This window comes from Trematomus bernacchii, unplaced genomic scaffold (assembly GCF_902827165.1).
Source record: "Trematomus bernacchii unplaced genomic scaffold, fTreBer1.1, whole genome shotgun sequence".
NCBI classification, from domain to species: Eukaryota; Metazoa; Chordata; class Actinopteri; order Perciformes; family Nototheniidae; genus Trematomus; species Trematomus bernacchii.
Genome location: NW_022987689.1, coordinates 12811869 through 12839527, shown reverse-complemented (window position 1 = coordinate 12839527; position 27659 = coordinate 12811869). Strand labels below are relative to the sequence as shown.

The window sequence follows — 27659 nt, the reverse complement described above, 5'->3', positions numbered from 1 at the left end:
CACTTAGCCAATGATCCCAGCTAGGCCGCATTTATTGTTGTCTCAACCTAACTATGGCTCTCATCCCGCCCAAAAGTGGCCGCGCTGATGACGGATGGCCCCTGCCTCCAATGAAATAGCCGTATGCTGCCGGCTCCGGAGAAAACAGACCAATCAGCGCCTGGAAGCGTACGAGGGGCACGCATTCTACGCTTTCTCTGGCAAGAATGTTAGTTCCTGCTCTTCCCTGGCCGTTTCCTGTAATCGTACAGTGTTGTGAGACGGAGAAAGCCATGTGTGTCGATGCAAAGGTAAATTTAGCACCCCGAAATTATTACTGTGAGAGTTGGGGCAGTGGATATAATGGTTATTGTCATGTATTTGTGCCGAAAAATAGACGCAGACCAACCGAAACAGTATTGCGGCCTAACCCGTGTCTGAACGTTGACGGGCAATGGTTATTGTGGCACGTTGCTTTGGTTTGGTCCGGTTTGTTGATGAGATTGAAGGAGTCCGGTAGACTGAATGGTTGGTAGTAAATGACAGAGAAGCAAGGAGATGGAACCAAACATACAATATATCATGTTTATAACCCTGGAAACGTTTCGGTGCCACACACGCTTTTGTAATAGCCACATCTTGGTCGTGGTTCAAGCTAATGCTAACCGACGGGTTTGTGAGAAAGGCTGCAATCCGACCAGAGGAAAGCATCCTGCCGCTCTAGCATCAGTACCCTCCTCTTCTCACCTCACTTCCAACTATTTTCATTCACAGAATATCCCCTACATTGTGTAGCCTTCTATATTAACATTAAAACTGCCTGAACATGTTTTAGTAAGCCTCTTATATCCCATTGATAGCGTTTTCTGAACAAGTTGATCATGAGTTTGGTGTTATTTTCAAAAACATTTGAGTCAGGCTTTTGTTTTTTAGGAGTTATGTCATCCAAAATAAGTTTTACTTACGAATTGTTGGATACAAAAGTGGTATGTTTGAGGCATTTCATATACAGTAAACTTGCAAGTCTGTTCATATACAAGTTGTCTTATTTATTGTACATTCGTTCTGTGCATTCAAAACTTAAATGATTGCTGTTGATTATCAACAAAAAAAGAACCACGTTGTAGCTGAAAATGACACAAGAATCAGAAGTTAAAGGATAGTATTTTGTCAACTAAGGCCTAATTTTCAATGTCTCCGTCGTCTGCTTGTTATCTTTGTTTACTACACGTATGTACTAAGTATCCATTGAATGAGTCCCACCAAACATATATTGTTCTATGCAGGTTTGAGTTGTATGATCATAATTCCTTTAACAAATGTCAACGTTATTTATTCGTGCTGCATTAACAAGCGTTTCTCCTCTTTTCCCAGCTTTTTACCTAAAAGTTGAGAAGAACTGGACTGCGACTATTGATCTTCCTTCTTCGGAGTCTTTTCCCGCTCTACCCGTCTCCCTGTGTGGAGAGGGCAACATGGCAGACCCCATCATGGACCTCTTTGAGGACACCCCTCTGTTTAACCTTGATGCCCTGCCGGACGGTTCATTCACTCAGGGCTCCTCGGACCCCGTAGAGGAGGCTCTTAAGCTGGCTTTGGGCCAAGTGGACCCACCAACCGAGGCTGATCTCATGGACAACACGGGCCTCAGTGTTTCTATAGCAGCTCCTTCCAACCTGGACCCCGCCCCCGTTCAAGTCCTCACACAGCAGCCGGTGCCGGTGGCGACTGCTCAGACTATTTCCATATCTGCAGCTCCCACTGTAGTCCCTGCTCCTGCCGTGGTAGAAACTGTACCTCAGATCCAGACGCAGACCACCATACCCATTGTCAGCAGCACCAGCCTGGCCACCAGTAGCACGGTCCTGCTGCGCTCACCTCTGACTGTTTCCAGCTCCCCGGTCATCACCACCACTGCCAACACGCAGCAGCTCACGCAGATAACTCACCAGCTCACTCCGCAGCAGTTAGCTGCCATCACACAGCAGGCCGGCGGTAAAATTGTCATTCTCAAAGGGCCACAGGGTCAAGCCCAGGTGCTGCAGACTGTTTCAGGAGCCACAGGGCAGACCACTGGAAAGGTCATCCGTGTGTTGTCCGGCACTCAATTTAAACCTGGCATGAACATACTGCAGGGCGGGACAGTTTTGAATCAGGCGGGACAGGCTCAAGTCAAGGTGGGCACTGCGGGGGTGCAGAGGCTGCTGCAGTCTCCTAACGGGCCAGTGAAACAGATGGTGCTGACCACCATGCCCCAGCAGACACAGGGCCAGACAGTCCAAGTAAACTCCCAAGGCCAGGTGCAGCTGCAGCCAGCCATGCAGGCCCAAATGCAGGTAAGCACCACCTCTCCTTCTCATGCTGACCACAGCAGGCGACTCTTGGATTTTGTAGGCCAGTTTTTCCCCCTGATTCTCATGCCGTGTATCTGTTTCTAGGGTGGCGAACAGAAGAGGATCACCCTGGTTCTCCAGCAGCCATCCCAGGGAATGGCAGCGGGTCAAGGCCAGCAGCAGATCACACAGGTCCAGCAGGGGGGGACTAGACTGGTGCTGGGGCAGCTCCCCGGGGGCAAACTGGTGCTTCAGGGAAGCCAGCTAGCAGCCCTGACCCAGGCCCGGGCTGCAGGCCAGGCTGGAGGCCAGCCCAAAGTCCTCACCATTCAGCTGCAGGTGCAGCAGCAGCCCAACCAGCAAGGAGGAATTAAGGTGAGGAACAAGTGTGAGAGAATTTGGAAGTACCTGCTTGTGTAATCAAATTAGTGTTTTCATACAATATTTTTGTTGTTGTTTTTTGTTCTCTTGTTGATAATAATAATAATAATAATAATACATGAGACTTGTATAGTGCTTTTCTAGAAACTCAAAGACGCTTTGACGGAGAATACAAAACAAAGAGAAAAAATACAAAAAGAGATAAACAAAAACAGAAAATAGGGGGGGGGGGGGGGGGGGGGGTCAGTGGTTGAATGCAGTGTTGAACGCAGTGTTGAACAGGTGGGTTTTGAATGCGGTGATATCATAATACTCAGAGCTCTGATGCTGTCTTTTACAATCGTGTGAAGAGCTGTCTTCATGCAAGCTGCTAGTTATTTTCCATTGATGCAATTTAAAGGGGGTGTTGAAAGTCTTCTATCCAGCCAGAGAAAATATATATATAATTGAAGATATGTTTTTGGCCACTAGTGCCTTTTTTGGAGAGACGTGGAGAAAGAGGGGAACACACCCGTAAATGGACCACGGGATGGATTTGAGCGCTGTAGTAAAATGAATTCAAGTGGTTTACTATGTAACTTGACCCAATGTGACATGATGCTGCCCAACATAATGCCCACATCTTCCACAACAACAAAGTGTGCACAAGGTAGTCATTTCTGCTTGTTTCACACGGTCAAACTTACAGTTGCATGTGCTGTTACGTAAGGAACAATGGCTACTTTTGTGTTGTTCCATAAGTCCACATTTTGAACTTTTCCACATTGACTCTGCTTACTTAAATCCTTTGGCAGTAAATGTAACGCATATATAAGCTGTATAATAATAATATTGTTTTACATGCTTCACTTCGTTACACCTGTTTGCAAGTTCTAGACAAAATTGGAGATAAAGAAAAAACGTTTGGAAGTTTAACAGATTTCTAAGTGTGACATGTTCAGGTAAAACATCTGGAATGTGGCTCTTTCTAACCGTAGTGTCAAATTGATGCTATGTGTAGCCCATCTTAGCACAACGTATAGAAGTCAAGAAAACCTGTTAGAATAGGCACTACTTAATACCTGTCCAGCCTCAACACACCCTCAACTAATACTGCTTCTAGAAAGATGACATTGAAACCACTATTTATAAGCAGACATACAGGCAGATTTCCCAAATATGTTTTTTACAATCTTGCCAAATGTTCTGGATATTTGTATCTTATGATAGATGTATCTATCTACTTGTGACATCTAACTTGACATAGGCTTTTTTTTTTAAAGGGGTCTGTGTCTTGACACCTCTCTTCTTTCTCTCCCACAGTACCAGCTGGTCTCAGGAACGGGAACTCCCGGCGGCCCACAGGTGCTGCAGATCACGCAGGGCCAAGGAGGACAGAGAGTTGCAGTGCCGCTGAAAATGCTTCTGCAGCCACAGGTAGACCTTAACATGTGCATAGACCTCTCTGTATTTCACAAACGTATACACTATTATAAAGAGGGGGGGCTTAAGGATTTATTTGTGGCGTATAGTGGTTCAGTTTATTTAATTTCATCAAGAAGTCTCATTCAGATTCAGACTCTTTTGCGAGAGATACCTGACGTCTGAACAGAAACCATATGATAACAAGGAATTTAACATGTTTACAAATAGGGCTGCACAATTAATCTACATTTTAAAACCTCTTAGGAAATCACACCATGATCATTTATATTTTTTAATGATGAGGTGAATAATTCATTTCAAATGTGATCCGTCCCCTAAATATTGCAAATCTTAACGCAGTCCCAATAACAGTCAAAAATAATGGCATTAACTGTTCTTTCCAGATCGTGCTGCCATTTTAACCTAAGCCCAAAAAGTAATGAAAAAAGTTCTGCCCTCTAAAATATTCTCTTTCACACAGACAAGCGCGACAACCTCGCTCGGCGGCACCGTCTCCGTGGTGAAGGTCATCAACACGTCGGCAGCGGGCCCCTCCAACACGACCATCACGCCGTCCCAGGCCATCCGCATCACAAAGGCTCCTGGAGAGCCGACCTCTGTGCGGCGAGTGGAGATCCTGTGCAAGCAGGAGAAAGCAAACCGCATCGTGGCTGAAGCTATAGCCCGGGCGAAGGCGCGCGGCGAGAAGAACCTTCCCAGAGTCCTGAACCAGGACGAGCTCCCGGCCACGCAGACCTCCCCAGAGTTGGGGGGCACCGTCACCGTGGTGTCTACTGCAAAGAAAAAGAGTGGCGGAGGAGGTAGCAAGAAGAAAAGTCCTGTAGCTGGAGGAGCAACGCCCAAAAGCTCAGGAGGGGACAAAAAGGGCAAAGCGAAGACGCCAGGAGGAGCAACAGGAGCGTCTGGAGGCACAGTGATACCTGGGTCTGGGAACAAGAGCAAAAGCAAGATTAAGACAAAGTAAGTGATATGTTTGTGAGGGAGAGAATAACATGGATGCAAGTTATATGTGTTTGGAAAAGAAGACACTGTTAGTTACTTTTTGCTACTTCATTTTGTCTTTGCTCCTCCCTGCCACCTTTCCCTTCCCGCAGCACTATTACTCTAGTGGGAGCAAAGAAAAGGAAGAGGACTGGGTCCTCAGACCACTCTGAAGGGGAGTTGAGTCCTGCCTCACCTGCTACGCTGGATGATGACCTCATTACGGTACAAACTCATACACGGCCACATGGCAAAAAGGGAGATTAGGGATGATATTGTCAACTGTTCTAGCTGGAACCAGTGTTCATTTCGCAACAATTTTAGTTTTAGTCTAGATCTTATTATTATAATTATGAAATGTTTAATACTGGTCCCAAGCATTTATATTCGGCTGGATGCTAATTTGCATAATCTTCTGTCAATTAGCACAACTTGCCTTAATTAGCATGAATTAGTCAACAGGACACCTGATATATTCCACATGGACTGATTGACCATGGCATGAGTCGTGCGGCGACCCATGGGCATAGAGATCACATACAAACGATCCAGCGTCATCTAAAACTTCCAAATTCATCAAAATCGTTCCTCTGGGAGGCCAAATATGGCCACTTTCTGGTTCCAACTGCCATTTTTGATCGTTAAAATTTCAGAATTGGTTTCAGCATCCTCAATAACCCCTTAAATCAGTCCAATATTGTCCAAGTCAGCAAAGCCATTTTTAGGTTATAATGCTAATTGGAGCAATTTATGCCAATTGTGCAAATTGCCCAAAATACATTAGCATGCCACAGTTTCTAAATGCTGGGGACCCATAGTATACATTTCTAACAGAACTTTGGTGCCACTCAACATTTCCAGGTTCACAAAAGGGTTCTATGCGCTGGAAAAATACTATTAGATCAAATGTTTATCAGATGTAGCCTCATTTTATCAATTCTCCTTATTGCTAAATTGGTCTTCTTCCTGTGTCAGGTGTCCTTTTTTTGAAAACTTGAGATGGTTGTTAAAATAGTAGTGTAGTGTGTGTGTGGAACAGTGACAGATTGAGAGACGACGGATGGATGCACACTCCAGATCAGCTGTAGGCGTTTGTTGCAGAGAAGGAATTTGCTGTAAAATGTACAGTTAGGCACAGACGCTGAACGTTTCATCCCATATGTTCTGATGTGAAAAGTGGGGTGTGCCCATCTCTTCATCTGCTTGACCTTTTACAATCGCGCTCACTACACGTTTGTCTTCCGGCCAGCAGAGGCGCTCCAATCGCGTGGTGAAAAGGAAGAAGTACACAGAGGACCTGGACATCAAGATAACGGACGATGAGGACGAGCAGGAGGATGTAGACGTTACTACGACCGCAGCAGCTGTGGCCTCCATCAGCGGCGGGTCAGCCGCGCAGCTCAAACAGGAGCTGGAGCTGGACGCCGACGGACAGCCCAGCATGCAGTTCTTTGTGGTGAGCGTCAAAGTGAAAGGATTGTCATAGGGTGGGGTTTTTGCTTTATTCATGATATGTTACAATATTAAGAAAATTGACGCCTTTTTAAAGGGGCCATATTATGCTTTTCCCCTGTAGTTTGTTATATAGTTTTGTGTGCATGTAAATGGTCTGCAAAGGCTTAAATCCCCAAATTCCCTCCTGGTAGTTTGTCCCCCAGTCACTCAAAAAGGCCCCTTTTTTTAATGGTATCAATTGTTTGTTTTTTTACAGGAAAACCCAAGTGAAGAAGATGCTGCTATTGTAGACAAAGTTCTGTCTTTGAGGCTAACCAAGAAGGAAGTATGTGCATTGTGTCATTTCATTCCAATACCATTATTGAATCTCATTTTTAAGAATCATAAAAACCCATCATCGTTCCTTGTTTTCCAGGTTTGTGTGGGCCAGTACACCAACGTTGAGGAATTCTTTGTAAAATACAAGAACTAGTAAGTTTCAATATCTCAATCCGTAACTTTGGTTTATTTCATGAGCAGACAGCTAAATGAGTAAATCCTGACTCTTGTTCTCAGTTCATACATGCACTGTGAGTGGGCCAGTTTGGGTCAGCTGGAGAAAGATAAGAGGATCCATCAGAAGATCAAGAGGTTCAAGGCCAAGCAGGCACAGATGAGGCACCTCTTCCAGGAGGTGAGACGGGAGCAGATCCTGGAAGCTCTTATTTTTAGCATGTAGTTCTACAGCTTGAACTATAACTTTGTACTGACCCTGTGGTTCTGTTCAGGAGGAGGAGGCTTTCAACCCAGACTATACGGAGGTGGACAGGATCCTGGACGTCTCCCACAGTGTGGACAAAGACAATGGCGAGGTGAGATCAAGCTTCGCCCTGAGATATCGCGCTACTGAACTGAACCCTTAAGAAGCATGACCCTTCTTTTATAAAGTATGATATTTTATCATGGTTGATAAATTCTTGCTTTTCCCTCTAGCCTGTTATCTACTACTTGGTGAAGTGGTGCTCTCTGCCTTATGAAGACGCCACTTGGGAGCTGAAGGAGGACGTGGATGAGGGCAAGGTCGAAGAATTCAGCAAAATTCTAAACCGACAACCCCGCCTGAAAAGAACGGTGAGCATTCAGGGGGAAGATAGCGAAAGTGTTTGGTACTTCACATTACATGTCATTTGGCTGACGCTTCTATCCAAAGTGACTTGCATACACTTCAATTCTGTAAACATGCCTACAAGAGCAATTGGTGTTGAGTATCATTCCCATAGACTCTTTGATTCATTGTTTTCATTCCTCTCCTCAGCCACGGCCCTCTGCCAGTGCATGGAAAAAGTTGGAGGAAACCAGAGAGTACAAAAATTCCAACATACTCAGAGAGTACCAGCTAGAAGGAGTCAACTGGCTGCTCTTCAACTGGTACAACAGGTAATTATCACACAGAGGAGATAAGCACTACACTCAATAGTCACCTGTAGGATGTTGCATTTTGATGCCACACTCGGATTGGATTACCAGAAAAGGTGCTGTAATTACAGTAGTAGCAACTATAGAAAAGTATTGTATAATTAAGCAATAGCTCACGACAGGCCGTGGTATATGGCCATTATATCACAGTTAAGGGGCGTGGTTCGGCCCGACGCGAAGCGGAGGGTCGACAACCCCCTTAACTGTTTTGCTTTTCAGCCAAACTGTATACAGTTAAATCGACCGGACTTCTTTCTGCAGATGTGAGCGTCCTTAACAACGGTCAATAAGTCCTTGCTGCACATTATCCCTTTCATGTTTCCATCTTAAGCTTTGTTAGTTAGTTAGTTAGTTTCGTAACGGACGTAATGTAACGGTTGTAGCTTTTCTCAGACGCGGAGGGATACGGACTTGCTGTGAAAAGTAACTACAAATCTACCCGTGATATACGGCTAAGAACCAATCAGATTGCTTGATTTGACTTGACCGTTTTATAAGAGGTTATAACACAGCTTAGTTGAATACTTGATTATAACTGGTCAATTTGGAGATTCAGTGGTCTCCTCTTTTTCCGATAGAAGACCGCTGCTAAGGATAGCAGACCGTTGCTTAGGACGCGCTGATCAAGGGACTATGTGCAGTCATATCAATACGCAGAAAGAAGTCCCGTCACTTTAAGCTGTGGCCAAAACAAAAATGAGCTTTTCCGCCATTCAATACTTTTTGAATATTCATATTTTAAGTTATTTAGAGCAGCAAATGTTGGATTCGTGATGGCTAAATTGTCCCCAGTAAAGCAAAGAAAAATGAAGAAAACAGTGCTAGAGAATGAAAGACATTAGAGTCAGAGAAGAAGACAGACAGACAGGAATTAAACCCTAAATGGGGCATAGTATGGGCTCTGGCAGACTGGTTAAAGGGAAAAGAATGTGTGAACAGACTTTGACAGTTAAGAGCCAGAAAACTTTGTTCAACCAGATATATAAAAAAAAAAAGTTATATTTTCTTTTGCTATAATGACTGGCTTGCTGCACATAATCAATAACATAACACAACAAAAATGCATTGTCATCTATAACCAGGTTTGCGATAATGCTTGTCAATTGCTTCTCCCAACACTTCACTAATGACTAATGACTCCCTGTGTCTTGTCTCTCAGGCAGAACTGTATCCTGGCAGACGAGATGGGTTTGGGGAAGACCATCCAGTCCATCGCGCTGCTGTCGGAGGAGTACGATGCCGGCGTCACTGGCCCTTTCCTGATCATCGCTCCACTCTCCACCATCACCAACTGGGAGAGGGAGTTCGTCACATGGACCGACATGAACGCCATCGTGTACCACGGCAGCCTGGCCAGCCGACAGATGATCCAGCAGTACGAGATGTACTTCAAGGATGACAAGGTGGAGTTATTACTTTATTTTATTTATCTAACTATTATTAGATTGTCAATTAACTTGTTAAAAATTCCCCATTAGCACAAATATGGGCACTGGCTATTCTTCCTGCGGTTCACAATCAGTCAAATCTACATTTACACAATATATCCACATAAACAAACAAAACAACACATTTTGTGTAATTATCAAAGAAATGTTCTTGTCTGAAATAACCTAAAATACGCTTTCAGACAACAACAAAAAAGATCCAAAAATAATATATTACAAACATTTATAAATGTAAAAGCTCTGCAAAGAGAGATTTCTATTTCCACCCTTGTTTGCATTTAGTCTCTTACACATGTTGAATAAAAGATGGCCCTTCTCTCTGCAGGATCACTTGATCCCTGGTGCGTACAAGTTTGACGCCCTCATCACAACGTTTGAGATGATCCTGTCCGACTGCCCGGAGCTGAGGGAGATCTCCTGGCGCTGCGTGATCATCGATGAGGCTCACCGACTCAAGAACCGCAACTGCAAGCTGTTGGACAGCTTGAAGATGTTGGATCTGGTGAGTCATTTTGAAACAAAACTTATGGTCAAATTTGCAGAGAAAAGTTTAGTTAATTACATTAAGAAAGTTCTTTGTTCCCTGAAATACTTCCTTTGTATTTGGTATTCACTTTGAATGGGTTTTCAATGATTTTAAGAATTAATTTGAGCTTTTACTTATTGATTATGTACTTTTTCCTGGCTCTTTCTCCTGTTAATTTCTCTATTGTCCCCTTCTTAAAATGTGTTTTATCTCCTTCTGTCTGCCTGATTCATATGTTTGCCCTACCCTTTCCCTCTCTATCTCCTAAATGTGCTATCTGTTGTTTCTCCCAGGAACACAAGGTGTTGTTGACCGGCACTCCTCTCCAGAACACGGTGGAGGAACTCTTCAGCCTGCTTCACTTCCTGGAGCCGGCTCAGTTTTCCTCTGAGACTGAATTCCTCAGAGACTTTGGGGACCTCAAAACAGAAGAACAGGTGTGGAATATACACTCACTTTGGCAATGAAACACTCAATTTTAACACACTCGTCCATGACATTGTCACTAAGAAAATGATTTACTTTAACCCATAGGTTCAGAAGCTGCAGGCCATCTTGAAACCCATGATGTTAAGAAGACTCAAAGAGGATGTCGAGAAGAATTTGGCGCCCAAACAGGAAACCATCATTGAGGTAGGTGCAAATAATGAACATGCAATGTAAGCTGAAGGACACAAATAAGGCAACAATTTAATTATTTCACTGTATTTGATCTCAGGTTGAGTTGACGGATGTCCAGAAGAAGTATTACCGGGCCATCCTGGAGAGGAACTTCACTTTCCTCAGTTTAGGTGTGACCAGTAACAGCAACGTCCCCAACCTGCTCAACACTATGATGGAGCTACGCAAGTGCTGCAACCACCCCTACCTCATCAATGGTATGTCATCACAATATGAACTTATTAACTCTTCATATTACGCATCTCGTTGTCTGCATGTATGTTTGTTTTATTCAGTCTCAAAATTAACTGTTTCATATAATAATTGGCTTGCTTTCCAAATCATTTGAAGGGCATTTTGGGGTAGTAATATTTTATTTGAAAAGCACGTAATTTAAGTTTGCATTTATAAGGGCTGAATTATTTGGGGAAAAATGTGTAATTAAGTGCTATTTTTGACTGATTTTGCATCAGAAATATGAACATATCTTGACTTTACCAAATATTGTGCTTACTACTATCTAAATGTTGCACTTTTTCATAAAAACATTTTAGAATAATTGTTGTATTATTTATTCGGTGGGACTTTAGACAATGGTCTTATATTAAATAAAACCATTTTCTCACACACTAAGCAGTCTGAACTGCATTTGCATAATTCGATAACATAATATAACTGTGCCTCTGTCTTTTTCTCTTGTCCAGGCGCGGAGGAGAAGATCGTCACGGAGTTGCGGCAGGTGTACGACCCCATGGCCTCCGACTTTCATTTGCAGGCTCTGATTCGCTCGGCCGGCAAGCTGGTGCTACTGGACAAGCTGCTGCCTCGCCTCAAGGCCGGCGGCCACAAGGTGCTCATCTTCTCCCAGATGGTGCGCTGCTTGGACATTCTGGAGGACTACCTCATCAACAAGAGGTAAGAGGGCCAAGGTGGCTCTAAAAGCGTAAAGATTGTCATAACATGAAAGTATTGTGAGGAGTTATGAGATGTGCTAATGTAAGGAATGTTATTTCTTTAACAGATACCTTTACGAGCGAATCGATGGCAGAGTGCGTGGGAATTTACGACAAGCTGCCATCGACCGCTTCAGCAAGCCCGACTCGGACCGATTCGTCTTCCTGCTGTGTACCCGGGCTGGCGGCCTGGGTATCAACCTCACTGCTGCTGACACCTGTGTGATATTCGACTCTGACTGGAACCCTCAAAATGACCTGCAGGTACGATATATATATATATATCTGCTCTGTCTGTCCTAAAGATAGTTCAATAGGGCTACAACAACAAACAGTCTTTCCGTTTATTCCCTCGGTTCTTTAAGTGTATATTTTCCCATTTAAAGGTGGGGTAGGTAAGTTTGAGAAACCGGCTCGAGATACACTTTGTGTTATATTCCATGGAATGCTCTTAACATCCCGATAGCAATGAATATCTTAAGTGCTTTGACCAAAAATCCATAAAAAAATGTCATCTGTGGAAGCCGTAATACTGTAAAAAGCACGACCAATCATTTTAGCCGGCCCGGCTAAAATAACTGGATGGCCTACCTGCCTGTCAGCTTTCCATCTGTGCACAAACTTATCTCGTGCCCTCATTGGTCATGTGCGCGTTCGTGTGTGTTGGAGGAGGGGCTCTGTAAGAAGTGGCAGATTTGTTCCGGCTGTGTATTTTCAAATTCTAGCGCACTCGAGCTGGTTTCTCCAAAATTACCTACCCCACCTTTAATGCTTAAAAACGTTGAACAGCAGCTGCACATGATGCTCTTTTGACCCCTCTTTTAATTTCTTATTTCAGGCTCAAGCTCGGTGTCATCGTATTGGCCAGTCTAAGGCGGTGAAGGTGTACCGTCTGATCACTAGGAACTCCTATGAGAGGGAAATGCTGGATAAAGCTAGTCTGAAGCTCGGGCTGGACCGTGCCGTCCTGCAGAGCATGAGTGGGAACAAAGAAGGCAACAACAACGGGGTGAGAAAAAGAAAATCTGTCATATTTCTAGATGCAAAGTCATTTTTGGGTCAGTCGCTGTTGCAGTACGCTTAGTTTATTTCGAAAATAGTTTTCTAAATCCACTTGTGTAAATATCTCTCTGCGTCGCCTTTAGCCGGTGCAGCAGTTCTCTAAGAAGGAGATTGAGGACCTGCTGAGGAAAGGAGCCTACGCCGCCATCATGGACGAGAACGATGAAGGCAATCGCTTCTGCGAGGAGGACATCGACCAGATCCTGCAGCGAAGAGCCACCACCATCACCATCGAGAACGAGGGCAAGGGCTCCACGTTCTCCAAGGCCAGCTTCGTGGCCTCTGAGAACCGGAACGACATCGCCCTTGACGACCCTGAGTTCTGGCAGAAGTGGGCCAAGAGAGCCGACATAGACATGGACACCATGACCAGAAAGGTACGAGCATGGTGTCTTACGATCGCCACAACATGTGAAATACTGTAGATTTAACTAGTGTCTGGGAAGGTTTTAAAGGGGCCCTATTATGTTTTGTGTCCCTAATATGAAACCTGAAAAAGAGCATCATATGTCCTCTAATGTCCCAGATAAATGGGAGAAATTCTGATAAAATATTATCTGTGTTTATTATTGAGCTTAAAACAATTGAAAAGGATGGCTATGTAAAGAATGATGTCATTGAGAATATCTCAAGATAAAGTCCATGGACTTGTGCATTTTACATAAGCCTACGTCATAACTCTTAACAAAGGATTTCCCTCAGTTTTAAGTCTACATACTTTCACAACAATAACAAAATAAATACTTTTTGTAAACAAATGTAGGCCTGTCTGGCTGTTTTAATTAAGCCGTGCTGCTGCCGACTTAAGATGAAGTGCCGTTTTAAATCTGTTCTGCAGAAAGAATCCTCCTCAGGGATGCAAACTTGTTTTCAATCCAAAATAGGTCGTTTGTGTGATTCATGTAGATCTGAATTAAAAATATTTTTGGGGTAAGGGTGGGGGGGGGGTCTGGGACCCGGAGTAATCTGCGGCCGCGAGCTGTTATGTGCCATCATGACGCGCATTATATATATATATTATAATGAAGCGCGAGCTGTGTGCTCGTGTCTTCCTGTCTGTCGGCTGAACTCTGCTGCTCCGCGATGAGGGTCTAACTCCAGCAGCTACATTACCTGGCTGGATGAAATGTTATTGGATACCTGTCACTGTAAATAGGTTGCTAATGTATACCCCTGTAATTATGTTGTGATGTCCTTTTGTTTTCTGTTGTTTTTATGTGTAACTAATGTATCGCAGGTCTCCCTTGAAAAAGAGATCGTTGATCTCAATGGGATTTTTTAACCTGGTTAAATAAAGGCTACAAACCTACGGTGCGTTCGTTAATAGTAAGTGTGCGGTCCGGAGTCACTGTGGCACAGACTGGACCGCTGGTGAACAGCTGTTAGCGGCATGTGCACTGAAAAGTTTTTCTGTCGCAATATTATTTAAGGAATCGTTGAGCTAGCTAACTACGGACCCTAGTCCTTTCCAGAGGCCTGTACTACGAAGCTGGTTCAACCTAACCTGGATATGTTTGAGTTAGCCGGTTGGCCCAATCCAAAACATACGCGCTCTCGCTAAACTGTACTACGACGCTGGTTATCAAGTGGATCGCTCAAGCCAGCCGTGTCCTATCTAGTTAGGTGCGCGTTCACATGAAAGGGGTGGTATTTGGAGCATTCGACCAATCTCAAACACGGACAAGCGTACTGACAGCGCAGCGTCATACTTCCTGAATGAAAAGTGAACTTTAATATTAGTCAAATATGAAGAAGTTAAACTTTAAACATCCATGAGTTAAACACTTTATCCAGGATAAAAGCCACATAGCTGCACCTGCAAGGTGAATACAGCTGGTAAAAGAAAAAGTGTTTGAATGCGTACATTAACAGGTTTATGAAATCACTGCCCCGTCCAAGACACGAGTGGATCTGACTTTAATTACATTTGACTCGAGTGTTTCGTCAACTTAATGTGTTGCTTAAAATAATACTTCTGCATACAGTATGTGACACTGTGAGTGTTGCACGGCCAGATACGGCTCAAGAAGCTGACTCAGATAAGGAAATATATGATACATTATGATGTGATATGATATGAATGATAATGGGACACATCTACGTCTGCACTCACAGTGCCGCGGACTGTACTTAATGTTACTCTGATCCGGTTACTTATGTTGTGGCAGATATTTAAGTAAGCTTTCTTAACGCTAATATTATAATAGTCAGATTGCTCTGAAGATGGGAGGGGATATTCTATTAATTTTCACGTTCACAGTCAGTTGATTTTTGCCGGCCGTCTTTCCTGCAACGGCAGTTTTTCTGTATTTCCTCTATCCTGTAATATGACTTGATCTTTAAACTCCGCACACGGAGCTCTGATTGGTCAGCAGGCGGTGCTTTCACTGAGTTGATCTCTTAGCCTGCAAAGCCGCTCAGCATAAGTTACCATGGAGATCTAGCCCGCTAAAAAGAGAACCAGCGTCGTAGGACCGGAAAGCCCGAGTTTTCCCTGAAGTCAGCCGGCTAAGAGAAAATCCGGCTTCGTAGTACAGGCCTCTGGTCCCCCGGCTTCCTTTATTTATTTATTTTTGTTTTGTTTTGTTCGCTCCTCATTGTCTGTTTTGTTTTGTCTGTCCACCATGTACAGCGACCTTGGGTCCTGTGAAAGGCGCTTTATAAATTCCATTTAATATTATTATTATTATTATTATTATTATTATTAACTAGCATACATTGTCACTATCTGCTAACGTTAGCTTTAGCCTTCGTTTTCTAATAGTTGTTTTCATAGGCTATAAACAGAGGTGGCATAAGTATAGATCTTGTACTAGATTAAAAGTAGAAGTACTCAGGTCTTGTACTTGAGTAAAAGTAGAAGTACTCAGGTCTTGTACTTTAGTAAAAGTAGAAGTACTCAGATATTGTACTTGAGTAAAAGTAGAAGTACTCAGGTCTTGTACTTGAGTAAAAGTAGAAGTACTCAGATATTGTACTTGAGTAAAAGTAGAAGTACTCAGATATTGTACTTGTAATTACAGGCTACTGGAACACTAGCTTTTATATTAAATGCTTATTCATTGCGAAGTAACCAATGTTACTTCACTCCCAATAGAACACCCTCGTGATCGACACTCCAAGAGTCCGCAAGCAGACCCGCCAGTTCTCCAGTTTACGAGGTGAAGGTGGAGACCTGTCCGATGACAGCGACGATGAGTATCCGCCTGCCAACTCCAGACAGTCGCGGGCCTCCCGGCGCTCCGACCGCCACAGTGGAACTGGCTACGGACGCACCGACTGTTTCCGGGTGGAGAAGCACTTGCTCGTCTATGGGTACGTACACTTTGCTGCTCAATTTCCGAATGTATTCTCTTCGGTCTCGTCCCTTTTCCTTACTCTGCTTCCTGTTTTCTTCCTCTCCAGTTGGGGTCGCTGGAAGGACATCTTGTCCCACGCCAGATGTAAGCGGCGTCTGAGTGAACGCGACGTGGAGACGATCTGCCGTGTCATCCTGGTGTTCTGTCTGCTCCACTATCGGGGAGATGAGAACATCAAGAGTTTCATCTGGGAGCTCATCACACCACCGGAGAACGGGCGCGAACCCCAAACACTTCTCAACCACTCTGGTACACACACAATGTTTAAAATATCTGTCAACTTTCTCAAAAAGGGGATGAATTACTTTTTTTGGAGAAGGAAAAAGTACAAACTCCTACTAAAACCACAACCTATTTTCGTGTAGCCAAAGCTTGTACCTTATCTGTTGAATGTTTTAAAATAAACGTTTTGTTTTGTTTTCTTCTAGGCCTGTCTATCCCTGTTCCAAGAGGCAGGAAGGGTAAGAGGGTAAAGGCCCAAAGCACGTTTGATATTCAGAAGGTGGAGTGGATCCGCAAGTTCAACCCTGACACCCTGCTACTGGACGACAGCTACCGCAAGCACCTCAAGCACCAGTGCAACAAGTGAGTGAAGCCCAATCAGCTGTAACTCACTGTGTGTTGTTTAGCCTCCATGTCCAAACACTGAAACCTCTCCTCTCCTATCTCAGGGTGCTGCTGAGGGTGCGGATGCTCTACTACCTGAAACAGGAGGTGATTGGAGAACATTCAGACGCCGTCCTGAAAGGGGCTGACATCAGGTACTGAATCTGCCCTTTGTACATTAAGCTAAATGCAGAACACACGGGCTCCATTACGGAACACAGTATGCCATGCAGTTGTTAATTTTATTCAATTTCGTCCAGGGATGTTGACATCTGGATGCCTGAGATGGAGCAGCAGGAGTTCCCTGCAGGATGGTGGGACACTGAGGCAGACCGCTCACTGCTTGTTGGCGTATTCAAACATGGTAGGATTTTTCTCTATAACCATGTTATAACTGAAATAAGCACGTGGGTTAATTAAAACACGGGAAAACCTGCAAAAAATAGGTGATAAACTCCTTTCCCATTGCCAGTGGAAGTATGCCCTAGTACTTACTAATTTATGTTTTATAATAATTATTATTCAGTATTTCTTTTAAGCTCTCAAAACAGAGTTATGGATGTTGAAACAGTGGAAAGACTTCTTTTACTTTCTGTGGAGTTTGAATTAAGTGTGTTTTATAATGTTTAGCAAGCTAACATTACCAAATTATTAAGTGGAGTCTGGGGTCTTGAGAAAAACATATTTATTTTGACGTGTTGCGTTGTTAATAACGACTGGTTTTGAATTTACTTCAACACGCGTCAAATGGAAACAATTCACCTTTTTCATCACGGCCAATGGGAGCTGGAATAAGTGCTGATATGGACATAAATCACTTGTCGTAGGTGTGAAAGGGGCTTATTGAAGCTTAATATATTTATGAGAATAGGTTGTGGATATAATACAAAACAGTTTCTCTCCGCGGTGATCATGTTCACCGTTGTTATGTAACATTTGTCAAGCTGCTGCGTTTGCCACCCCTCTGAGACTTGTCATTTCACAAGGTGTCGAGCATTTTCTCATTTAACACACTTGTCTCTGTTGCCAGGTTACGAGATGTACACCACTATGCGTGCTGATCCCTGCCTCAGCTTCCTGGAGAGAGCCGGTCGGCCCGACGACAAGGCCATCGATGCTGAGCAGCACACTGGTGACGCCGAGCTGGGAGATGAGTGAGTAATGCTGAATACAAATGTATTTGTTTATACATTTATAGCAGTATTACCAGTAGAAGTGGATATTGTTTAATTGTAGACATTTTCTCATTTATGTCCGTTCTAGAGACCCTATTATAACCACATTTAAAAATGTCAAATTCTTGTTAACTACACGATACCTTTACATTTGGTGTCCCTTTACTAGACACTTCTTATCTTTTAAAAAAAAAAAGTATTAATAATAACCATTTCTGATTGTTTGTGTTGTGCAGTGCTGACTTTGATAAATACTCAGAGGACCCGGAGTTCAAGCCTGCGTCAAGACACGCTAAAGATCTGTTTGACGAGGTATGAATCTGATCCTTCGTATTAAAACTTGTCTGCACTGGTCGATTCCCAAAGAATATTTTGTAACTAAGCAACAGTGATAAACAATTGATTGAGTCTCTTCTCATCTCGTGCTGCAGACTGACTCCATGAACGTGGACGATGAGATTACTGTGGAAGACAAGGTGGGTCCGGTGATCACGGAGAGCTTTTCCAGCCAGAGCGGTGCGTGCGACTGGCCCTCCAGCTCTTCGCTGACGGCGCGCATGCGGCGGCTGATCACGGCGTACCAACGCAGCTACAGGCAGGTGCAGCTGAAGATCGAAGCGGAGGCGAAGGGCGACCGCAGGCGCAGGCGCTGCGAACAGGCCAGCAAGCTGAAGGAGATCGCACGGCAGGAGCGCCAGCAGAGGTACGCTGGGGCTGCATTATGGTTTTTATGTGGCACTCATGGTAACAGAAGTTATGTCTTCAGTGTTGCAGTGTTTTTATCCTTGAGGGTAACAGATGTAAGAAATGTGCCTGTAAGCGGTTTTGTTTTAAATGGACAATTGCTAGAATAAAATTAATTCTTTATGCTACGATAGTCTCATTAGATATACAATCTGTAGGGACCTGCCAATTCAAAAATACATTATTTTCTTTCTCATCCTTCACTTAGCTCCACTGTCTGTGTTTCCCCCAGGTGGACGCGTAGGGAAGAATGCGACTTCTACCGCGTGGTTTCCACTTTCGCAGTGCAAAAGTTTAAAAAGGAGCCAGGACTTCCTGAGGCAGGAGAGCCTGAGTTTGACTGGAACCGCTTCCGTACCTTTGCTCGTCTGGACAAGAAAACAGACGAGAGCCTCAGTCGATATTTCCGCTCTTTTGTCGCTATGTGCCGGAGAGTTTGCCACCTGCGCACAGGCCGCGAAGGTAACTACCACTAAAAATGCTTTTTAAACAAAACTTTAAATGATTGTTAACCTCGGGGGCTGCGGGCTTTTTTTTCCACGAAACTGTGTCTCAGGGCTACTTAACATTTAACAACCTATGAATGTGTCATACCCACTTAACGGGAGGAAACTCAGCTAACTGACGATACGAACCATTTTTAGCTAAACGAAACACAAGGGTAATATCAAGCCTCTGAATTAGCCCTCTACTCACGGTAGAAATACTTTATTACTTATCGGATCTGCACAAGATATCAGATTAAAGCTGAGATTCCACAGATTCTAGAGGTATAAGTATCATCACTGTGCGACCAGAACTCAGGGCAGCGAAGGCAAACCCAGACAACACACAACGTAGCTTTACGGAGCCAAAACGGCAAATTCGTCTTACATTAAAGAACGATAAAAACGCTGCCGAGGGTTAATCCAATGTCTCTGTGTCACTTTGAAATTATTACTGATAATCCATCATCATATTTATGGCAATACGTTTTCAGTTCAAAGGGCAAACAAAAAATAAAGGAAGCTTTCGGTTTGGGCAAGCTGCGTGCGCATAACTCTCACTCCTCAATGGTAGGTGGATTTAGGAACTTCCCCTTGATTCTATTGGCTCTAACGGTTCAAAAAAGGTGTCAATCACCAACATCGACCGAGGGGGGCCAGAGATAGGTCAAATCCACCCAAATGACCCCAGAAGTGTTTTTTTTGTTTGTTTTCTAAATCTCTCTTAAAAAGGTCAAATGTCACTTGTTTTGCATCAATCTTGATACAGGGTACTTATTATATGTCAGAGTTTGGATTCCTAAAGCTTTTAGTCTACTATCCCATCATTCAAGGGTGGTTTTCACTATAAGTAATGTTTTTTATTGGACGGAAACTAGTTTACATTTTTTTTACTATGTTCAATCTGAATTTACTTTAAAATAAAAAAAATCTATATTGATTCTGACTTTTCTCCATCCAACTCACAGGTTTATCATTGCTTTGAGAAAAAGGATTATTAATTTAACCCTTTTAGAAGGGAAGATATAGTCATTTGTTCTGGGAATGTCATTTTCGAGCCTGAGACCTGAAAAACGGGCTCAGGGCTTAACTGGTTAAAAGCAGAGTCCCATTATATTAAGAATGTCTTCTCTCCCCCTCAGATGTAGTCGAGCATCCCCAGAATGTGGCCCCCATCACTGAGGAGCGTGCTTCCCGTACCCTTTACCGCATCAGCCTGCTGCGTCGCCTCCGTGAGCGAGTCCTGCCGCATCCGCTGCTGGCGGAGCGTCTTTCTCTGGCTCCGAACACCTCCGAGCTGCCCGCCTGGTGGAATATTCCCGAACACGACCATCAGCTGATGCTCGGGTCCTCCCTGCACGGCGTCAGCCGCACTGAGCTCTCCATCTTCCCAGACCCTCAGTTCTCCTTCAACCAGGCTCGGGATGAGTTTGTCCTGACCCAGCAGTCTGCTCCACCTCCGCCTCAGCCCATCATGCCCATCATGCCCATCATCCTGCCAAAGGTGGAGGAGGACATGCCTGTTCTGAAAGAGGAGCCGGCTGATGAGGACTCCCTGCTGCTTGGAGGAGAAATCAGTGCCGTCCTGCAGAGCACGCCCAGAAGTCATCATGATGGCAAGGAGCGAGGGCAGGGCTGGAACATCAAGAGGAGCAAGGGGAGGGTCGGGAAATCAGGAGAGAGGAAGGGGGAGGGAGGCTCGGATTCAGATTCTGACTCGGATTCAGGCTCGTCGTCTTCTGGGCGATCAGGCAGCAGCGATGAGAGTGGAGAGAGTGATGAAGAAAGAGGTAAGTTGGCATTTCACAGAAAAATTATAAATGCTTCAAGAATAAACCAAATGTAACAATTTCCCCTTTTTTCCCTTCTTAGCACGCATGAAGATGTGTGACGTGGATGGAGAAAACAGTTTACTCTCTATGAGCACATCTCAGGACGGCCTTCTTCCCCCCGATCCTCTCAGAGTGGATTGGCCCAAGGTAGTTAATGTACAATTTATTATTGTATGTTTAACTTCATTCAAATCTCAAAGCATTTCTCTTGAAGGATAAACCATTGCATGTATTTAAACTATTTTCCTAATTCAGGATTAGTAAAGCACATCTAATCTAATGTATGATTTTATTGTTGTGAAGGACTGATACACGTTGCTCTTTCTTTGCCTCAGGACCGCGTGTTGATCAACCGCCTGGACAGTTTGTGTACGCTGACGCTGAGCGGTCAGTGGCCCACGGGGCGGCGCTACCTGCCTGAGGCTCAGCTCGCCCCGAGCTCAGAGCTGGGGGGAGACGAGATGGCGTTCACGAGGTTGAACCGTAAACCCGGCGGCACACCAGGGGCCCCCGGGGAGGAGGGTGAAGATGGGGAGTTCACCGTCAAGCTCCTTAAGGTGAGAAAACACAACCACAATCTGTCACCAGTGTGAATCTGACAGGTCTTAAAGAGGCCCTATTATGGTTATGGGGGTTTCCTTTTCTGTAGTGTTATGTAGGGTTTTAGTGCATGTAAATGGTAGGCAAAACATAAAATCCCACGGTTCCCTCAAGAGGGGCTTTCTCTCTCACCCACTCCCCTGCCTGAAACGTCTCGATTAGACTACTTTGTTTACTTCCTTAACAAACTGACATGGCTACATAACATTGCTTTCATTTGCTTCTGCTCCAACACATTGATAGACGAGATATGAGCTATGGGGCAGGACATTTCTTATTGGTTGATCAATCACAACAGTGCTGACCAGCTAGCCAATCAGAGCACACTGGGTTCTGGTTCCAGAACCCAGAGGGTGAAAAGAGGTGCTGCAGTACGAGAAAAAGAAAACTACCTTTTTCAACATTAAAGCATGTAAACATGTCACAGAAGAGACACATACATTTATGAAACTGAAAATGAGATAATGGGGCACTTTAAAATGTTAGCTGTAATCATGCAGCCCTGCTACAGGGTGAAGGGTGATATGGGCTCTATGGCTAATTTAGAGGTCTCTGTGTGTCCCCTGTCAGGAGGAGGGGCTGAAGCTGACTTTCTCTAAGCACGCCATGATGCCCAACGGATCAGGGGGAGAGGGCAGTGCCCGCAAGAAGCGCAAGGACCAAGACGTAAGTGTGTCAGATCAGCATGAGCTCCTCTGTAGTCCAGGAAGAGTCGGATGGGAAAACAAAAACTGCTCTGGATTTTAGTTTGATCACTTTGTTTTGGCTGTCTCTCTTTTAGTTATCAGACCCAGATGGACTCAATGATCCACTGGAGAAAATTCCTCGGCGCAGGGACCCCCCCACCTGGTTGAAGGAGAACCCAGATTATGAGGTGGAGGGAGACATGTTGGAGGTATAATTAGGGCATGAATTTTAGCTGATGATGAGCTGTCATACATATAGTTGCGATCAACGATTTTATAGTCCATCTCTGTTCAGTTTATGCCACAAGCCATTTTGGCTTTTGCCTAAAGCCATGTTAGTTTCTATGGCTACTCATTACATTACATGTCATTTGTTAGACGCTTTTATCCAAAGTGACTTGCATACATTCAGTACTGTGGGCAATCCCCACAGGAGCAATTTGGGGTGAAGTGTCTTGCCCAGGGACACAACGACATGCTGACTGCAGTGGGACTCGAACTTGCTATCCCCTGATTCAAAGTCCAGCACTCTATCCACTGAGCCACAGCCGCCATCATCAGTACAGGAGTGTCAATTCATCTTCATATCATTTGCAGGATCAATGTTTCGACCAATTGCACAGCTGCAACTAGATTAGATCAGACTTGGCGAGTGGGCCGAGCGTATGAAATGAAAACGTGTTTTATAAATGCAACGAAAAAACCCAAGCCTTGTTGACGGTTCCTCATTCAGCTTCCAAACTGTGGTAAGGAGACAGAGGGGAGCCTTGGTTTTGCATCAAGAGATGAAGTTGGTACTCACTTTGGATTCTGTACAATAATACTTGATAACTGTACTGTAGTTTTTTAGCAAACATTTCTCTGTGTCCATCTTGCTTCGTTAGTAAGATATACAGAGAAATAATGAGCTGAAAGAAAGGAACCTGTCCAACAGAGGCGAGATTTAGACAGCCAAGCTTTTCTTTCCATGCTTTTCTCCTGCACTTTCTATTTGTTGCCACTTTGTGTCTTAGGCTTTTGTTTCTTTTGTTTGTAACAACTTTGCAAAATGATGGCAGTGAGCTCAATTCATGTCGTTCAGGGGATTATGTAACGATTACAACAGGCCTCCGTATTTTCACTTAGTTGTTCAAGTGTTAAATAAATATTAGGCCCCTGGTCTCAGGCGGATTGGGATACAAATGTCTAAAATATTGTTCAGCTATTTCATAATGTGTCTTGTTTCCTCAGCTTCTTGAGAACCGGAGCAAGAGGAAGAGGAGGAGGAGGGCAGACAAAGCCCTGACAGGCAGTGAGAAGGTCAAAGTCATTAACATGCGGACAGGAAAGAAGGTGAGGCATACAGTGATTGGTATGATACCCCTGATTTGTTAGCTGTTTGTTATCTCTTGCTAACAGACGAACATGTTTTTTCCTCTGTAGGTTGGAGCTGCTTTCTGTCCGATGCTGCAAGACCTGAAGGAATACCTGCAGGAGAACCCTGACAACGCTGTAGCAGCCGACTGGTCTGAGACTGTTCGGAGCTCTGTACGTACTAAAGATGTTATTACGAGGCTTTTCTCCGCAGTGTTTACAATCACTGAACCTCTAGATCAGGGGTGCCCAACCTTTTTTGAACCAAGAGCTGCTTTTAAAGTTGCCAGCCTGCCGAGATCTACCAGTCCAAATAGAGAAGGGGTGGGGTGGGCTGGGGTGCTAGTGAACTGTCAACTAGGGGGGAGCCTCGCTGCGGGGAAACGGCGGACCTCTGTCGGTGCAACTTCAATGATGCCTTTTTTAAAACATAAAAAATGAAGGGCGGTGACGGCCGTCAGCGAATCGAGCCGGCCCTTGACGACCGGCTGTTCTGTGATTATCCAGATTCTCCAGATGGCCAGTCCGCGGAGGGTGGAAAATACATACCGGAAGTAAAAAAAGACGTGCAATGGGACGGTGTTCCCACGGGAAACAAAACTTAAAATATTAAATGAAACAATCTGATCTCTTAAAATTCACAACTTATTATGAATTAAACATTCACAAACTTATAATTATGTATTCACATGTTTAACTCCGTTACATATGCACGCAACGAACAGAAGAGCGTAGGGCAGAATTAGGAGGGGATTCCGTCTCGTAGCGTTTGTGCACCGTTTTGAAATGCCGCTCTAAAATAACCCTTCTTCGGTAAAGCCACGCTCGCATTGCAGATGAGACAGATGGACTTTGAATTGGAATAAACTAAAAAATAATCATCCTCCCACTCAGAGTGAAAATGATATATTTTGGGCTTTTTTGCTTCTGCGGACTGTCACTCCTGTTGACACGGACAACGTCAGCTAACTAGTGCCCTCTACCCACCAGCCACACCCCGACACATGGGGTCACGCCAATCACAAAGCTTTGATGCGCTCAAGTGTATTATTCTGGCACAGGAAGACTATGTTATAGGACATTAACGATAAAACAGAATATTGTTGTTCTATTTTCAGACACACCTCGTGATCGACTGGGAATCTCCCCTGCTCTAGATGAAAATGTGGTTAAAAATAATGTTGCACACCCAATATGTTTCCATGCAGACAAACTAAAGCAGCTGTCACTCATGACACGTGTTCAGGGGCCTCATTTATAACGCCTTGCGTAGGATTGACGTAGGAAGGTTGCTTACGTAGTACAAAGCACAAAAATAGGTACATACATTTTCCGCCATTTTCCGATTCACAAAACATTGCGTACCGGCGAGGGAAGTGCGTACGGCACTCCCTACGCCTGTTTCCCTTGATAAATCACAATCGACTCGTAACGCCCATATTAGCCTATAAATAGTCAAAGAAACGCCCATTCATTCATTCATTTTGACTGACTGCATGAAGAAGATCGCAGGAAATGACGACCGAACAGCTAAAAAAGACATCTCACACCGTGTCAGATTTAGGTTCTTGTGGGAAGGTCGAGATAAATCATATTGTTTGGTGGATGCAGTTTGAACCAGAGTAGCAGCATGGAGGTCGGATCGTCACCAAAATAAATAAGTAAGTGGTCCGAAAAAAGTTAATGACAAAAAAAATACACATAGCCTTCCTCAGGCAGTGTGTTTGTCCCGGGGACAGGAGACACCCCCTTGATGAGAAACTCTAAGAAATGATTGGGGAATCCCTCCGGAGTGGAGTCATGACGACTGGATCTGAATTATTTTGTTGAATTTGGTGGTTTGTGTTCCAGCTGTCGATCAGCAACTATATATCCATAATCCACCAGTTAAAGGAAATACAACTAATGGGTTGTGTTATATCAGCTGTACAATTTACCACATATGGTGTTCTTAGTTTCCATACCTCCTGTGTTTTACGAGCGACTTATCAAGTCTTGGCAAACGGCATAAAACACGATTAAACGTGATAGTAGGCCTATATAAAACCATGCTCGTATCAACAACCTATAGAAATGTAAAACGGCGTCAGTTTAGACGTTATTCTGTCCTCCTGCTTACCGCATCATTTATGAGAAAACATTTCATAACATTAACACAACATATTCGAGGTGGTTTTAAATAACATATCCGTATTTATTTATTTCTCCAAGTTTTTGTGTGCACTGATCGAGGAGTCTCAAACAGGCGTTTGTTTAATCATTTTAAGATTGGCTTTAATCGATGTTTGAAAATGAATTCTTCATATGATAAATGAGAGGTAACATTTTATTTATTTCCACATATTTCTCTCCATTCTTCCTTCTGCCAACGGTGTCGCAGTTTCTCGTCTCTCCCGTTTGTGTGCTTAGTGCGTACGCATGGGTTAGAGTTTGCGTGGAGGACCGCACATTTTCCCGTCAAGTTAGAATTTTATAAATCGCAAACATTGCGTAGAAACTGGCTTACGCCATTTTTTGAGCGTATATCCCTTTATAAATGAGGCCCCTGGTCTCACTTCAAAATACTTTGAGTAAAGTCCTTTGTTTACTTCTGTAACAAAGTGACATCAATATGTAACACTCGCGCTTCTATTGGCTACCACTCCAAAACATTGTACGTGATAGGCTTAGGGGTGGGACATTTCTAAGTGGTTGACTTATCACAACAAAGCCGGTCGGCTGACCAATCAGAGAAGACTAGGCTCTGGTTTCAGACAGAGGGTGAAAAGCATATGAGAAAAATAAAGAGCTTTTTGAACATTACAGCATGAAAACATGTCACAGTAGAGGCACAAAATATGAACCTGAAAATGAGCATCAAAAGGCTACGTTACGGCTTTTTAGATTACATTTTCATCTTTAACCACTTGGCCAGTGTATCCACATTATCAATAATCATTTATCATATCGAGGTATCTGATGAAATCCCACCCTCCTAACTGTTTCTTCATTATAGGCTTTGCGGTGTTTCTGACAATATCTATTCTTCCCACAGGGCTTCCTGCCCGAGACCTTCTTCCACCGACTGCTGAGCGAGCACTCGGAGCTCCCGAAGAAAAGCCGACGCCGCCACCATCACCATCACCACCACCTTCACCACACTCCAGAGCCCACCACCGAAGACCCCAACCTGGACGGGGTTGAAGAGGAGACCCTGGTGTCAGACGGAGCCTACATGATGGACGAGGAGGACCTGGAGACCTCCCACCACTTCCTCACCAGTCCAGACTTTGACGTTAAAATGGAGGGCGGCGACAGCCTTTCCCAAGGCGACTACGACAGCTCCGATCAAGAGGCGCTATTGGACGATGTCATCATAGCACAGAAGGACTCCGACTCCTCATCGAGCTCAGAGGATTGACTGAACCCCCCTTCCCGCACACATCGGACGTAGTCCCCTTCTCAACAGTGAATCATGTTATTCCTCGTCGTTTATTTTTACCATATTATGTATCAAATTACAGATGAATGTTTTTTTTCGTTGCTACTTTTATTCATTATTTTATATAGAGATTTTTTTTCCATGAAAGGAGCAGGTTTGCACCCATCCGTTTTCTTTTTTCGTCATCACAGTTGTGTTCCATCTTTCTCTCCTTGCTCCTCCTCTCTGACCTCTGACATAATGGCAAAAAGCTGAGCTTTCTTATTTCAGGACTCGTCATTCTCCTCCTCTTCCTGTCCCATGACATTCCCAGCCATGACCAAAAGGGGACCCCTGCTGTACAGATGCCCTTTTCTTATCAAATAACCTCAATGCTGGTCCTCTAAGCGCTACATGAAACTGGACGTGTACTGAGCAGAAGCGCGGATCCAGATCCCACAACCCCCCCCCAACCACCACCAATCTTGTTTGGTCATATCTACTGTCCTGACCAGACTGTGAACTAAAAGGGGATCCAGTGCGTGGGTGTACTGTTATTGTTTTCACTCTGTGGGAGGGGGGGGGGGAGGGGGGAAAGTGGCGTATTAGTTACTGAAGCAGTGCTAGGAGGATGGGTGTATTGTACAATGTAGAGCTGATCAGTTGTGTACTGTGGTACAAAGATGACGGCAATGAGTTACTATTCTTGTTTTATGATCTGAGTGTATCTGTGAAATGAATAACAGCAATCTACAGTGAAA

At 44.2% G+C, this 27659-nt stretch overlaps 1 protein-coding gene across 1 annotated transcript; it reads left to right on the top strand.

Moving 5' to 3' along the window:
- The first annotated feature begins 96 nt into the window (after positions 1–96).
- chd8 (chromodomain helicase DNA binding protein 8) lies at positions 97–27659 on the top strand. Its single transcript, XM_034137388.1, has 38 exons — positions 97–290; positions 1354–2315; positions 2418–2687; positions 3996–4109; positions 4579–5078; positions 5213–5324; positions 6352–6555; positions 6811–6879; positions 6970–7025; positions 7110–7227; positions 7322–7405; positions 7527–7664; positions 7849–7970; positions 9169–9412; positions 9783–9959; positions 10277–10420; positions 10518–10616; positions 10702–10861; positions 11348–11558; positions 11665–11860; positions 12435–12605; positions 12742–13035; positions 15756–15973; positions 16064–16266; positions 16446–16602; positions 16689–16778; positions 16884–16987; positions 17654–17777; positions 18035–18110; positions 18230–18501; positions 18751–19004; positions 20170–20817; positions 20900–21006; positions 21195–21416; positions 22030–22125; positions 23376–23477; positions 23568–23672; positions 26533–27659. Exons 2-38 carry the CDS (start codon positions 1455–1457, stop codon positions 26896–26898), a joined length of 7488 nt encoding a protein of 2495 aa, XP_033993279.1. The 5' UTR covers positions 97–290; positions 1354–1454; the 3' UTR covers positions 26899–27659.